General features: G+C 48.3%; 1 protein-coding gene across 1 annotated transcript in view; it reads right to left on the bottom strand.

Moving 5' to 3' along the window:
• The window catches only part of LOC119159846 (uncharacterized), a 44,024-nt gene continuing 29,122 nt past the window's right edge, over positions 1 to 14,902 (bottom strand). The window contains exons 3-4 of the mRNA XM_075888666.1: positions 14,645 to 14,752; positions 1 to 184 (exon numbers count right to left, since the gene is read on the bottom strand). Coding sequence (XP_075744781.1) covers positions 53 to 184; positions 14,645 to 14,752 — 240 coding nt within the window. The 3' untranslated portion in view covers positions 1 to 52. The remainder of the gene's footprint in view (positions 185 to 14,644; positions 14,753 to 14,902) is intronic.

The following is a 14,902-nucleotide window of genomic DNA, read 5'->3' as shown; positions in this document are numbered from 1 at the left end:
TTTGTATAGCGATTGGTTTCAGAAACATCAGTTTATTCACATCTACACAGTTTCAAGTCATCGTTGTTGATGTGCGATCAGCAGGCAGCTCAGCTACCCCAATGAGTGGAGCAGCCGTCGATGCGCTCTTGCTCCAGTATACGCCATGTCCAAAATGCAAGAACATGCAGGCCAGTGCCAATGCCTGCAAATATTAAATCAGAACCACAACGAGCTATGTTATTTCAATTATCTGCATATCTGATAACCATAATGTGAATGAAAAATGAATAACTGGTAAAAATGCTACAGAGGATATCCCTGCGCTTCTCAACCCTAGTCCACTACGCGTGCGTTTACGCTGTGCAATAAAGGACAAATTCCTGTCTCTCCCTAAATTTCCAATCTCAGTGCGACGCACTTTCTGTGTCATGTTGCACTCTCTCTGAACGTGCAGATATGTCAATCGCAATTTTGTTCTGCGTGACATATATTGAGGAACTTTGGAGCTTCACCTTCCAACTTGAAACGTCTAAGTGTTATGTGGCTTGGAACGCCAGTCTTGCCGCATGAAAATGAACGTCTCTTCACGTAAAATACGACATTTTCAAACTCTCCTAGTACAATTCTGAAGTGAAAATGGCAAACCGGCCGTGTTGGTTTAGCATATTGTACTCGTTCTCTGTTCGTTGAAAAAGAAAGAGAGTGCGTTTGTGGCATACTTTTCTTCTTCAGGCACGACACACTTGAGACATAAGCTAGTAGTGGGTAGTCTGCTGAGGATGAAAAAGAGGTAGTTGGAACAATGGCGGAGATGCATTAATAAACCGCGCTGTGTTTTCGGAACCGCGTTTCAGAGTGCTATATTATTTGGTGACCCGGACTACGAACGCGACCTTCCATGGAGCAGCGTGAGCGTCTCGACAGCCTCAGCCCTGGTACCGCTGCCACCAGCCATGTACCCTCTTTGGGTGTTGTTGGAGCTGTGGCTTGCCGATCCCTCCTTATGGTTCATTCAAGTCGAGAACAAGTTCCGCATTCGCCGCATCACGTCAGAAGTTTGCAAGCATGAGCTCCTCTTTGAAGCGTTGCCGCCGCAGGCAATGGCCGAAATACGCGACATCCTCGTGGGCCCCCCTAGTGACACTCCATATACGACAGTCAAACAGACTCTTCTTGATCGACTCGTTCCACCTAAGCATCGGCGCATTCAGCAGCTTCTGTGCAACGAAGAGCTTGGGGACTGCCGTCCCACACAGTTGCTACGTCACCTACAGCACCTGCCTTGGGACCAGCCGGACAGATCGGTAACATCCATACTACGTGAGTTGTTTCTATAACGTCTTCCACCTACCATGCGAATGGCTCTTGTCCCAGCTCAGGATAAGCCGCTGTCGGAGCTGGCAGAAATGGCCGATGAGATGATGAACGTTGCTCCAGCAGTCATAAACGCTACCCACACCTCTCCGATTTCCGAAGCAGATTCGCTTCGAGAAACGGTAAAAGATTTCGCAGCTGAAGTCGCCAACTTGCGTCTGCAATCGCTGAGCATTCGCAACTTAAATGACCAGCCTCATCCATATCGACCATCTGTCACGTTGGCTGTTCCGCAACGGTCCCTCCACTAGACTGAGCACTGCTTTTCACCGCACAACACATGCTAGTATCACCGGTGTTTTCGTGCCGGTGCTCGCAGATGTGTGCCACCTTACTCATGGCGCATGGGAAACGCTCCGGCCGATCGTCAATAACAGCGGCGGGTGATCAAGGCCAAACATCAAGCCGCCTCTTCCACGTCACCGACAAAACCACAGGTCTGCGCTTGCTGGTGGATACTGGAGCAGAATTCAGCATAATTCCAGCTTCCGAAACTGACCGGCGTCTTCGTGAGAAGTCAACTCCTTTACAAGCGATCAATTCTTAGGTCATCGCAACTTACGGACAGAAGTCTCTGACCCTTGATCTAGGTTCTAAGAAAAAACTGCAGTGGTTATTTTGGATAGCAGACGTACGCTACGCAATTTTAGGCGCCGATTTCTTCATTTCATCAAGTCATTTTCATCTGCTCGTGGATATGAACCACTGTCGCCTGGTCGATAGCTATACCAGCTTATCGGTCAATGGTTTTCTGTCACCCGCTACGGCCCTAAACCCCACTTTTGTAAACCGCCCACATCAACATATACAGCTCCTCTCAACGAGTTTCCGGAGATGACAACGCAGTCTCCCATGGATAAGACCCCCAAGCGCACTGTGACCCACTGCATCGTTACCACAGGCTCACCGGTTGACAGCCGCTCTCGCCAACTTGGCCCTGTTGTGACTCCGGGTCCTGCCGGTCTCGTTTTCGGTAGCTGGCCCCGTTGTAGGATCCATCGTCCAACAATTCAGCGAGAAGAAGCGCCCGAACGAACAACAGAGATTTAATTACATGTGGAGAAGTGGTCTACTGACCCACAGAGAGAAGAGTGCGTGTGATACAAAACGTCTTCGGCATTTTATAGCGCCGCGCCGTTGACACTGGGCGCCCCGTCCGCATCGTCAGCCAATACGGTGTCTCCGGCCCCTCGGCCACGAGGGAGGGGGAAACACACCTCACAACACATGGAGTGGCACATCCCAACACGAGGTCCATATATGGTCACGGCGCCCTAAAATGTTACCAAACATGGTCACGAACGCACAGCAGACCCCGGAGCTCTCCCGGCGAGGAGGAACCCGAATGGGGAGGTGGGGGTGGACGACACTGTCAGGTCAAGAACCGGTTCTCCCCCAAACTCCTCCTGCTTGGCTCCCCAGGGCCGGTCGTAACAGTCTCTCGCGCGGGGGGGTGAAGATCTCGATGGGCTGAGGCTTGCAGCCACTGTCCGGAGAGATCAGCGCCGGCAGTCGGTTTGGTGACGACCGTCTTTGATGAAGTAGAGGGCAACACCTGCTTCATTGAGGGCTCACCAGACATCACATACGCACATGAAAACACAACTACTCAGCCGGTGAGCGCCGGACAATTCCGCCAAACTTCACCAGGCAATTTTCCCCTTTAACTGATATTAAAGGAAATACACAATTTATTCAAAATGTTACTCACACTTTGAGGTGACACAAAACAACAACACTGGAAGCACACCGAACCCGAAACCCTGGATAGCCGTGTCTTCAACGTTTTCAAACAAGTACACCTAAAAGAGTAAAAAAACAATCACTAGCTCTTGTCTAGGTCAGGAAAAAAAATGCCAGAGTTCTCGAGACATCCTCTCGCGTCACGGGCATCGACTTAAGCCATCAGCGTTGCCATGGAGTACAACCTTTTTGTAGCGTATTTCAAACGTATATTGTTGCAAAACGAGGCTCCAACGCAGCAGGCGGCCGTTCTTAGAGGACATGGTCTGTAGCCAGGTGAGAGGACAGTGGTCCACTTCCACAATGAACTTGCTTCCGGCAATATAACAAGCCAGTTTCTGGACTGCCCAAACCAAGCACGCACATTCCTTTTCGCTAGCGCTGTAAACCTGCTCGCGAAGGGTGTTTCCGGCCAACACAGAGGACGGGATGCTCTTGATCCCCCTCATCCCTTTGACTAAGAACTGCCCCCATGCCTCTATCACTAGCGTCGCATTGGACTATGAAAGGCCTCGAGTAGTCCGGTGAACTAAGCACAGGTTGGCTCCTAACACTCGCTTCATCACGGAGTGAAGCTTTTCTATCGAGTTCGACTGCGGATGGTAGACTGAACTATGCAATAATTTCACGCCACACCGCTCTACAAAGGTTGTCGTTAAGGCACTCGTGAAAATGGTGCCCTGGTCTGATTGTATCTCGGCAGGAAAGCCTACCCGGGCAAACACGGACAGAAGTGCGTTCACTACTTCGACGGAACCTAGCTCTTTTAGCGGGACCGCCTCTGGAAATTTAGTAGCTGGGCAGATTAAGGTCAGGATGTGACGGTAGCCTGAAGTTGTCTTGGGCAAAGGACCTACTGTGTCAATTACCAACCGACGAAAGGGTTCCGTGATTACGGGTACCAGCTTCATTGGAAATTTCGCCTTATCTCCCGGCTTACCCACTCGCTGACACACATCGCAAGATTTTACAAACCTCTCTACATCTTTAAAGCATCCAGGCCAGTAGTATTCCTGTAAGAGACGATTTTTCGTCTTCTTTACGCCTAAGTGGCCTGACCATGATTCTCCATGCACCAAACTAAGCAAATCCTGACGATACGCCTGAGGTACGACTACCTGATCAAATTCTACTCCTCGCCTATCTAGATATTTTCGATAGAGTATGCCGCTCCTCTCTTGCAATCTCACATTTCGTTTGGCGATTCCCTCTTTCGAACTGTCCTGGAATTGCTTAAGCGTTGGGTCACCCTTTTGTTCGGTTATTAATGAAGCGGGGCTCACCTGCAGCAGCCGACTGAAATTAACCGAAGTTGGCATGACACACAACTCTTTTGTAGTTCCTAGTACCTGGAATGTGTCACCCTCTGTGCTATCCTCTGTACTACCAGGAATCGGCTTGGGAGCAACGGCATTTTCTATTTGCTCGGTCAACGAGGCGTAATTGACCCCTTCCAATTCGGGAGGAGGTTCAACGTCGCCTTTAGGAATGGTTGCCTCCGCGACTACGGCTTCTGCAGCCTGTTCTCGCACAAGTCGATTTGTTACCGTGGTGTCCAACTCGCAACCAGGCCCGTTGTCGATTTGAGGCTTGTTTGCCTCAGTGAATGTTGCTCTCGCAGCCAGCGCACGTGCCTTCGATCTAGTCAGTGCCTGCACTATGCCTTCTCTCAACGTTAGACCTTTCTCCTTCAGCATTTGATCTTACTTATTTGAAAATAAGTAAGGATACTTAGGGGGTAGATATGGCGATACCGCGGCTTCCGTTTCCAACGTACCAAATGCGCCTTTAAGGACAAATTTAGCTACGGGGAGGCACTGACTGTTTGCTTCTACGGCTTGTCTAATCCAGGCACAGTCTCCTGAATACTGTCCGGACTGAACAAAAGACGGATGAACTACGTCCATAGTGGCTGCGGAGTCTCTAAGAACCCGACACTGCTTGCCGTTCACGGTAAGGTCGTACATATAGGGCTCTAACAACTTCATGTTCTCGTCGGCTTCATTTATAGATAAAAAGGCCACCTTTTCTTTCGGGCAATGTTTCGCGAAGTGCCCTGTTTCGTGGCAATTGAAACAAGTCGCCGGTTTTCTCGCCTCAAATTTCCTTTTGCTTGCCTCTGCCGACGCCCCATGGTTAGATGAATTGTTTTCCTCACCCTTTTGTGCGAGACTTGTCGGTTGTTTTCTAAATGGCGCCTTATTCGGTAGTAGGAATTTTTCCCTTTTAGGCTCGCTGTTTGCCCCGAGGGCGCGGCGCGTAACGAATTCTTCAGCGAGCTCTGCGGCTTTTGTTACGGTGTTCACGTCTGGTCTATCCTGAACCCAGAACCTCACCGTTTCTGGTAACCTTTGATAAAATTGTTCCAGACCGATACACTCGAGCACCTTGTCATGCTTTCCATACCCCTTTGCCTCTTTCAGCCACTCCCCCATGTTGGCCATTAACTTGTAAGCAAACTCCGGGTATGAATCATTGCTCTCTTTTACGGCGTTGCGAAATTTTTGTCTGAAACCTTCCGCTGACAACCTGTATTTCTTGATTAGGCTCGACTTTACCTCACTGTACTCGTCAGCCTCCTCTTTCGTGAGGCGCGCGATTACTTCTGAGGCCTGCCCCGGAAGTAGGGACAACAAGCGTTGAGACCATGTATCCTGGCTGAAACCTTGCCTTTCACAAGTTCTCTCAAAGTTGACGAGGAACAGCCCAATGTCCTCCCCTAGCTTGTACGATCCCATTAGGTACGTCATTTTGAACCTGACCCGCTCTGCTGTACCGGATGCCTCGCTGCCTCCTGCTCTACTATTATGGCTAATCTCTAAATCGAGGCGCTTCATTCCAAGCTCGTGCTTTCGCATCTTATCTGCTTCGGCTTCTGCCGCTTTCCTTTCGGCCTCCGCCGCCTTTTCTTCGGCCTCGGCCGCCTTTCTTTCGGCCTCTGCCGCTTGCCTCTCCTGAATCTTCTCGACACATTCTGACAGCTCGTCATCCTCCGCCCCCAATGCGAGAATCGCCTCTATCAGCTCTGGCTTTCTTTGAGAGTCTGACACCTCCAGATTCAACTCCCTTGCAAGTAGCAACAACATGGACTTTCGCAGGGATTTCAGATTCATGGCTGCCTCCAGTACCGCTGTCTCTGTTCCACAAAGATTCCTGTCCTGCAACTAATTAACCTTGACGGCTACGACAGCTCTAGGTTCCTGCCTTGCCTCAAGTTTTCCGTTAACTTAGTCTACAAATAAAGCTTCAAAAAGCTCTTATACGGAATCCTGCCCTGCCACTGTTAACCTTGACGCCACTGACAGAAAGAGCTTAACCAAGCTATCACACAATTTCCGCCTGACCCAAGTTACCTGTTAACACAATGACCAAGACAGCCCCTCTCTACCAGCTTTTACTTAACACATAGAGTAAATGCCTGGTAAAATTTAACAGAGAAAGCCGGCACTCACCCAGTTCGCAGTCATGTCTCCGGCGTCGTGCCTCTCAGAAGTGCCGTTCGATTCCCTTTGGAAGTCGATGAGCTCGTGTAATCCTTCTCCTGTCGTCCCGTTGTTGAACTTCGAGCTCACTCCGTCCAGTGGTCGCTTTCGAGTTATCAGCATCCCGCCGCTGCCATCCAGTTGTTGTGACTCCGGGTCCTGCTGGTCTCGTTTTCGGTAGCTGGCCCCGTCGCAGGATCCATCGTCCAACAATTCAGCGAGAAGAAGCGCCCGAACGAAACACAGAGATTTATTTACATGTGGAGAAGTGGTCAACTGACCCAAAGAGAGAAGAGTGCGTGTGATACAAAACGTTTTCGGCATTTTATAGCGCCGCGCCGTTGACACTGGGCGCCCCGTCCGCATCGTCAGCCAATACGGTGTCTCCGGCCCCTCGGCCACGAGAGAGGGGGAAACACACCTCACAACACATGGAGTGGCACATCCCAACACGAGGTCCATATATGGTCACGGCGCCCTAAAATGTTACCAAACATGGTCACGAACGCACAGCAGACCCCGGAGCTCTCCCGGCGAGGAGGAACCCGAATGGGGAGGTGGGGGTGGACGACACCGTCAGGTCAAGAACCGGTTCTCCCCCAAACTCCTCCTGCTTGGCTCCCCAGGGCCGGTCGTAACAGCCCCGATAAACTTCGAATTGCTTGCAATGAAATTGAGTATATGTTACAGTTGCAAATTATTCGTCCATTATCAAGCTCGTGGTCATTGGCGCTACACATGGTTCCCAAGAAGAAAAATGACTGATGGCCCTGCGGTGATTATCGAGCTCTCAATGCAGTCACCGTTCAAGATCAATACCCGTTACCCAATATTCAGGACTGTACTGCAATTTTAACCAGCACAACTGTATACTCGAAGATTGATCTTGTGAAAGCTTATCACCAGATCCCCATTGAGCTTTCTGACATTCACAAAACTGCAATAATTACCCCATTTGGGCTCTATGAGTATTTACGAATGCCTTTCGGTTTGAGAAACGCAGCTAAGACATTTCAGCGTTTTATAGACGAAGTCGCAAGAGGCTTGCCGTTTTGTTTCGCCTATATCGCCGATCTTCTAGTTGCCAGAAAGGACGCCGAAACGCACAAGGCACACATCTACGTCAGCTTTTCACTCGACTGCGTGATTACGACGTCGTCATCAATGTAGAAAAGTATAAGTTTGGTGTCTCGGAGATAGCATTCCGCGCACATCAGATAACTAAAGATGGCATCACTACTCTACCTGACAAGGTTCAAGCTATCCTCGAGTACCCGCCTCCCACGTCCATACGCAGTCTACGACGCTTTCTCGGTCTCGTCAATTTTTATCGCCGCTTCATCCCTACATTCTCTACACTACTGCAGCCTCTGGAAGCACTACTCTTGGCTTCGCAAGCCGAGTCAGCCGCACTTCCCGGGGACACGGTCGCGGATCAAGTTTTTGCCGCCGTTAAGACCAAGCTCGCCCGGGCCACCCTCCTGCACCACCCTTCACCAACTGCTCCCACTAGCCTCATGGTGGACGCTTCTTCAGAAGCAGTTGGAGCCGCTCTTCATCAATGGATCAATGGTGCATGGGCTCCAATTTTCTTCTTTTCCTGCAAGTTACGCGACACTCAGCGCCGATACAGTACTTTCGGGCGGGAGCTCCTCGCGGCCTACCTTGCGGTGAAGCATTTCAGGTACTTTCTTGACGGGCGACAATTTGCCATTCTTACCGACTACAAGCCACTTGTTTCGGATTTACGTTCCTGCTGTGCCACGCACACTCCTAGAGAACTTCGACACCTTGCTTTCATTGCCGAATTCACCAAAGACATACGTTATGTAAAAGGCAGCTTTAACAGTGCAGCGGACGCTCTCAGTCGTATTATCATCAATGCCACGACAGTCACCATCGACCTTTCGTTGTCGTCGCTCGTGGAGGCACATGCATTGGACGATGAGCTTACACGACTCCGATCTTCTACTTCCCTCCGACTGGTACAAGTCAACCTTCCTGACGACGACGTTATGCTCTGGGGCGTTGTTTCACACAACTACATTCATATCTATGTTCCTTCACAGCTTTGTCATGCTGTTTTTGACACCCTCCACTCCATCTGCCATCTAAGCGTTAGAGCTAAGATATCTGGTCACGGAACGCTATGTCTGACCGCGCATACGCGCTAACATTCGTGACTGGGTTCGCATTTGCAGAGCATGTCAGCGTATCAAGGTGCAACGGCACACCAAGCCTCCACGGGGAAAATTCCCTCTCCCTGATGCACGTTTCAACACCATTCATTTGGACATTGTAGGTCCATTACCTCCATGTCGGGGAAATACGTATTTGCTTACGTGTATTGACAGGTACAATAGGTGGTGAGAAGCAGCTCCAATGCCTGACATCACAGCAGAAACAGTTGCTCGTTCCTTTCTTGGATTAGCCGTTTCGATGTACCATCAACGGTGACTACGGATCGAGGCGACAGTTTGAGTGAGCGCTTTTCACCTGTGTCACATCTCTACTGGGTTGTGCGCGTATTCGCACAACTGCATATCATCCAGCATCAAATGGCTTAGTGGAGAGACTCCACCATCATCTAAAAGCAGCACTCGCCTCGCGGCCTCACACCAAAGATTGCGTATCACACCTCCCCATCGTGCTTCTCGCCCTGCGTTCAACACTTCAGCTAGAACTTGCCTGCTCTTTAGCCGAGGTGATTTATGGCTGTACACTCCGTTTGCCTGGTGACCTCGTCAGTCTTGTTACTACGCCGAGTGCTTCGGATCCATCTTCTTTCGTCCAGCGTCTGTGGATCTTCATGCAAAACTTGCGCCCATCACCAACTTCAGCTCACACTAAGAATGACGTTTTTCTGCCGGCAAACCTACAGACATCTTCACACGTTTTCTTTCATGTCGATGCGTCTCATCGTGCTCTTCAGCCTCGCTATGACGGTCCTTTTCCAGTCATGAAGCGTTCTAAACATAATTTTACAATCCTGCGTAATGGGCATGAAGACACAGTCAGCATTGAAAGGATCAAGCCGGCACCCGTTCTGACAAGCTCCGTCTGATCTTTTTTTCTCTTAAAGTGCCCACGGCCACTTGTCTGCAGGGGGGGGGGGCCTATCTGTGGCATACTTTTCTTCTTCTTATGGCACGACACACTTGGGACATAAGCTAGTAGTGGGTAGTCTGCTGAGGAGGAAGAAGGGGTAGTTGGAACAATGATGGAGATTCCTCAATAAACCGCGCTGTGTCTTCAGAACCGCGTTTCAGAGTGCTATACGTTATTTTTCAATGAAATTGCTCACAAAAACTTGTGCGAAAACTCCCCTATGCGTAGCCGACATGGGTAGTTAAGGATCCGTTATAGACAAGCATTTCGTTTAATTAGCGAGTAAAAATCTTTACACACAGAATTAAATCACAGATTACAAAATCATATGCGGACATGTAGGGAGAAAAACTGAAATATTGCGACATGTACATATATTTTCACAACATTAGCATGACAACTGGTAACTCTTCGATAGAAACAGTTGCCTGAGTGACTGAATCCTATTTGGCAGACGTTTACTTAGAGTAAGAATGCTGTTCAGAATTTAGCAGCAACAAAAGGTATTGTTCGAGAGCCGTAGACATTGTGCACTGTTGGCAGATTAGGATCTTCTTGTTTAGCCTGACGAGTGTGACATCTGGGATTTAATAAAACTGATGCTTGAAAAGGTACATTCTCATATATTATTTCGCGTACTAATACTGCGCTTTTGAATTGCCTAACCTTATCAAAAGGCATTATGTTCTGATTTCTGAAAAGTTCAGCCGATGGTGCATTCTTCGGTGCTGACGTTATCGTCGTAGTGCCTTTCACTTCAAATATACAGCTGCAAAGTGCCCATTGTATCATGTTTCTTCGTTTAGGCAATTTCCACAGTACTATCTACACATCTGCAAGGCAGAACGCACCCCTGCACAGCTGCCCACTTTATTGGTGATGTTGCTGATCAACACAATCAATTGTGCCTCAGCACCTTTTCGTGGATAGCCCTTCACACAACGCACCCACTGTGCAGCTTAGGTTATGACACCTGTCGAAATGTAACCCTTCTGCCTTGCAACATTTCTTATGCTAATGACACTCATATATAGTGTTTTGTTGCTAGGCTATTTAGGGAATGGGCATAGCCTCTGAGTAGAACAGAACCGACTTAGGTGACACTGCACCTTTTGCGAAACGCATTCTTTAACGCGGTCATGTTAAACTTAATCACATTGAAATAGTGGTAAGTTAAATGCGACTATATCAAAGACGGGCCAAACCAAATGTTGTTGATATTTAACTGTTCTCGGGTAAGACAATGCTTTAACGTTATTGCAGTGTAAAAAGCACTGATACATCTACGAGCACGAGCACTTCATATACTTAACATAAGGCAGCCGGGAATGCCCCCCAAAAATTTATTTTTTCCAACGGAAGGAAACTTCCACAAATGCATTGGAGAAACCAAGCATTGTGATTAGGAAGCACGTTGTGAGGAGCGCGTACAATTACCGCTTGTCGTCACGTGTTATTCATTGCCGTGATTACCTTGACTGTTGCGCACAGTCGTCATTCACTTCTTATCTAGTTTGCCCCCGAAATAGAAGAAGCCGCGGTTCTCCTGAAAGCTTGTCATAATCAACACAGTCGAAAAAGGGGAAAGTAAGCCTTAGGTCGTCGTATTGCGCATCACTTAAAAATGCGCGCTCAGTAAGATGCTGAAAAAAGAAGGCCAACCTAAAGAAAAGGCAGACAAGGTGGATTTAACGCCGACGAGTACTCACAGCTGTGTATAACAATTTTAAAGCACTAATAACAATGATACTGTGTTTTTTTATAACCTGCTATTGCTTACAACTCCGCATGAACAACTATAAACAAAGAGGAAAACACAGTTGTAGTGAAGCGGTTTCTCGTCCATTGTTTCTCCACAAGGGCGAAGAAATGAGTCCTGCAGCAACTAATTGTAGGGTCCCGCGACAAACGCCTACATGAAGCGTGCTCCTCAACCAGAAAGAATGCACGAAAAGAACATACAACATGCCAGGTTAGCTCCGCGCTGCATGCGATCTGCTCGAACAAGAACGCATGTACTATCCCCAACTTTCACGAGTGTAATTATTTGTGTGAGCCGCATGTGCCTTTCGCAAACGCGTTCGCTGCGGCGAACGAAGCGTGCTTCGTGCTCTATGTAACTACAACGCACACTTCTGGTGAAAGTTGATTTATCAACCACTCCCATCACGAGATAAGTGGTGTGCACGAGTGACGACACCCTGTGGCAGCACGAGCGCGTCGCAACTCGCGGGGCTATTGTTCCTCGGTTGTTCGCGAGTACATGAAGCACTTTTTGTTTATATATTGTCACAGGGTCATGACATAGACGAAGGGAGAAGACTACAGGTCGAAGATTAAACTGTTCACTTAGGCCCTACTTGAGGTTAACAAATGAAAAGGAAGATTGTAGCGATACACACCGGCACCGATAGCGTTGAACAGCGCGTCGGCCGTCGATGAACTGAGAAGTGGCGAAGCACGTCCGCATTCATACTCGAGTTGTCGAATATTCCAGCATTATCGCCAGCAGCCATGCCAGTTCTAGAATAATCTTTAGTTTTCGATAAGTGGGCGCTATCTTAACAAAATGGTTGATTGATATGTGGGGTTTAACGTCCCAAAACCACCATATGATTATGAGAGACGCCGTAGTGGAGGGCTCCGGAAATTTCGACCACCTGGGGTTCTTTAACGTGCGCCCAAATCTGAGCACACGGGCCTACAACATTTCCGCCTCCATCGGAAATGCAGCCGCCGCAGCAGGGATTTGAACCCGCGACCTGCGGGTCAGCAGCCGAGTACCTTAGCCACTTGACCACCGCAGCGGGGCTATCTTAATGAAATGGTCTACTACAGTCCCGAAACTTCTCAAACACTGCAGGCTCGGTTTCTCTGAGAATTACGTAGTGTAACGGGGCTATACCAAAACTTGAGGAAGGAACGTGAAAAAATATTAAAAAACAATGGCGTAGTGGTTAGAGTATCAGCGTCGCGTGCAAGAGGTCAGTGGTTAGAATTCCGGGACCACGCAGCTCCCAACCGGAAAGGAAATACCAGCGTAACGATGGAATTTAAATAAGAGGCCTGGGGTGCGGCCTCAACGGTGACAACCACCGGTAACGCACTCCCTAACAAGAGAAGAATTGGCCATCCTGGCACAGTATCTTACCACTACATCCCACATGCATAAGTCAATCAACACATGACACTTGCTGCCCAGTGGCTGCGACACTGCTGACCAAGGCGGCGGTCAGAGTTGCAACGCAGCAGAGGTTGCTGAGCATCTCTGGGTCCGGACAGGCCACCATTGGAACCTGAACTTCGCAACGTTTAACGCTTGAGCCTCATCTAGTGAGGCACGTCTAGCTATACTATTAGACGAGAATACGGTGTTGAATGGGATGTAATAGAGCTCAGTGAGGTTAGGGGCACAGATGAGGCCTATACAGTGCTACAGAATAGGTACGTTCTTTGCTACCGTGGCTTGGCTGATAGAAGAGAACTTGGCGTGGGGTTCCTGATCCTTAGCTGGTAACATAATGGAAAACTATAGCAATAAATAAAGGGTGGTAGGTATCGTAATCAAACTGAATAAGAGATACAAGGTGAATGTGGCACAGGCTTACGCGCCTACATCCAGCCATGATGACGCTTCAGTTGAAAGCTTCTATGAAGATGTAGAATCGGCAGTAAGTAAGGCAAAAACACAGTATACTATACTGATGGGCGACTTCAATGCCAAGGTAGTGATAAAGCAGGCTGGAGACCAGGCAGTAGGAGAATATGGACCAGGCACTAGAAATGCCAGAGGCGAGTTCTTAACGCAATAATTTACAGACCTTGAATACGTTCTACCGAAAATGAGGAAACTTTAGTGAACAAGGAAGAGTCTGAAGGGCCAAAATAAGAATAAAATGCACTTTATACTGAGTGTATACACCCTGGCATCGTGCAGATGCGGAAGTGCTCAGCAAGAAACATTAACCATGAGCGTTGCGGCCGACGGCAATACGGATCGGCAACTCACAATAATCCGCTGCGCGCTTATGGAGCTTGTTGGTGTCTTCAAAGGAAAAAGGCATAAATTCATCAATTTCGTAAACCCTCTGTCCGCAGCTGGTGAGAGGTGTTAACCACACGTTTTTCGACAAAACACGCAACAATAAGCCGAATTTCCATGCTTCATAAAATTTTGTAGGACGTGTACTTTTATAGACTCATGAGGCACAATATTTTCTCGCTGTTGTCATGCTTCTAATAAAAGTCGAAACTGATAGAATCGTTACCCAGTGCGAGAACAAGGGCGGGTGCTGATGCCGGTTCCGGCTCAAGCAAAGATGAAGCGAGCCGGCCGCAGCCATCGTGCGTAGCCTTACAAAGCGATGCCACAGCGCGACGTCATTCAACAAAAACAAGTCTTTCACTTGCGACTATCTGGCGTTCTTTAATTTCCACTGATATCGCACAGTACACGGGCTTCCACCAGTTCACCTATACCGACATGCCACCGCCTTCCCATGGTCATATCCGCAATCTTCGGTTCAGCAACAAGCACTGTAACCACTCACTCTTCATGGTGGACATGGTATGTAAATCATTCAAAACATGACAGCCTTGGACGACAACGTTGTTTTGGCATTTAAAACAAAGAAATTGTCATGTACCAAATGTTCCGACACAAAAAAACTCTCATTTGAGGCATTCATAGCTTTCTACAGCGGTGTTTCTCTGCTGGACCTCTTTTTCCCTTTCTTTCGAAAATCGAAATGAAACGAGACTGTTACACAAGTTATGTGGCCTTATTTATCATTTCGAGGCCTGAATGATTGATTCTGTGTTCGTATGGTGTTTTAAATTTAACGAGTACTCAAGCTGTTAAATATATAAGGCCCTTGGTACATGTACGTAAAGATTACTACAAATGGTCATTAGACCTCAGGCATCACCTTGTTCTTGTGTTCGAATATACTTACCACACTAACCAAGGACGTCGTGGTCTTAAGGGGGTTCAGTCCGATGGAGATGGCAAATATTGCGCACACTAGGTAGGCAAGTGCAGCACCGTAGTTGAAACAGACGTACTAGAATAAAGTAAACAAAATAACGTACATGTAATCGATCCTTCGTGATCTCTCGGTATCGCAAAGCATCATTTAAATGAGCGAAGAAACTAAAACTCTTGAAATTTTCTGATTTAGACCTTCCTCAGACTTGGGCGAGAAATTTATACA

This window comes from Rhipicephalus microplus, chromosome 3 (genome assembly GCF_043290135.1).
Source record: "Rhipicephalus microplus isolate Deutch F79 chromosome 3, USDA_Rmic, whole genome shotgun sequence".
Lineage (NCBI taxonomy): Eukaryota > Metazoa > Arthropoda > Arachnida > Ixodida > Ixodidae > Rhipicephalus > Rhipicephalus microplus.
This window is presented reverse-complemented; position numbering and strand designations above follow the sequence as displayed.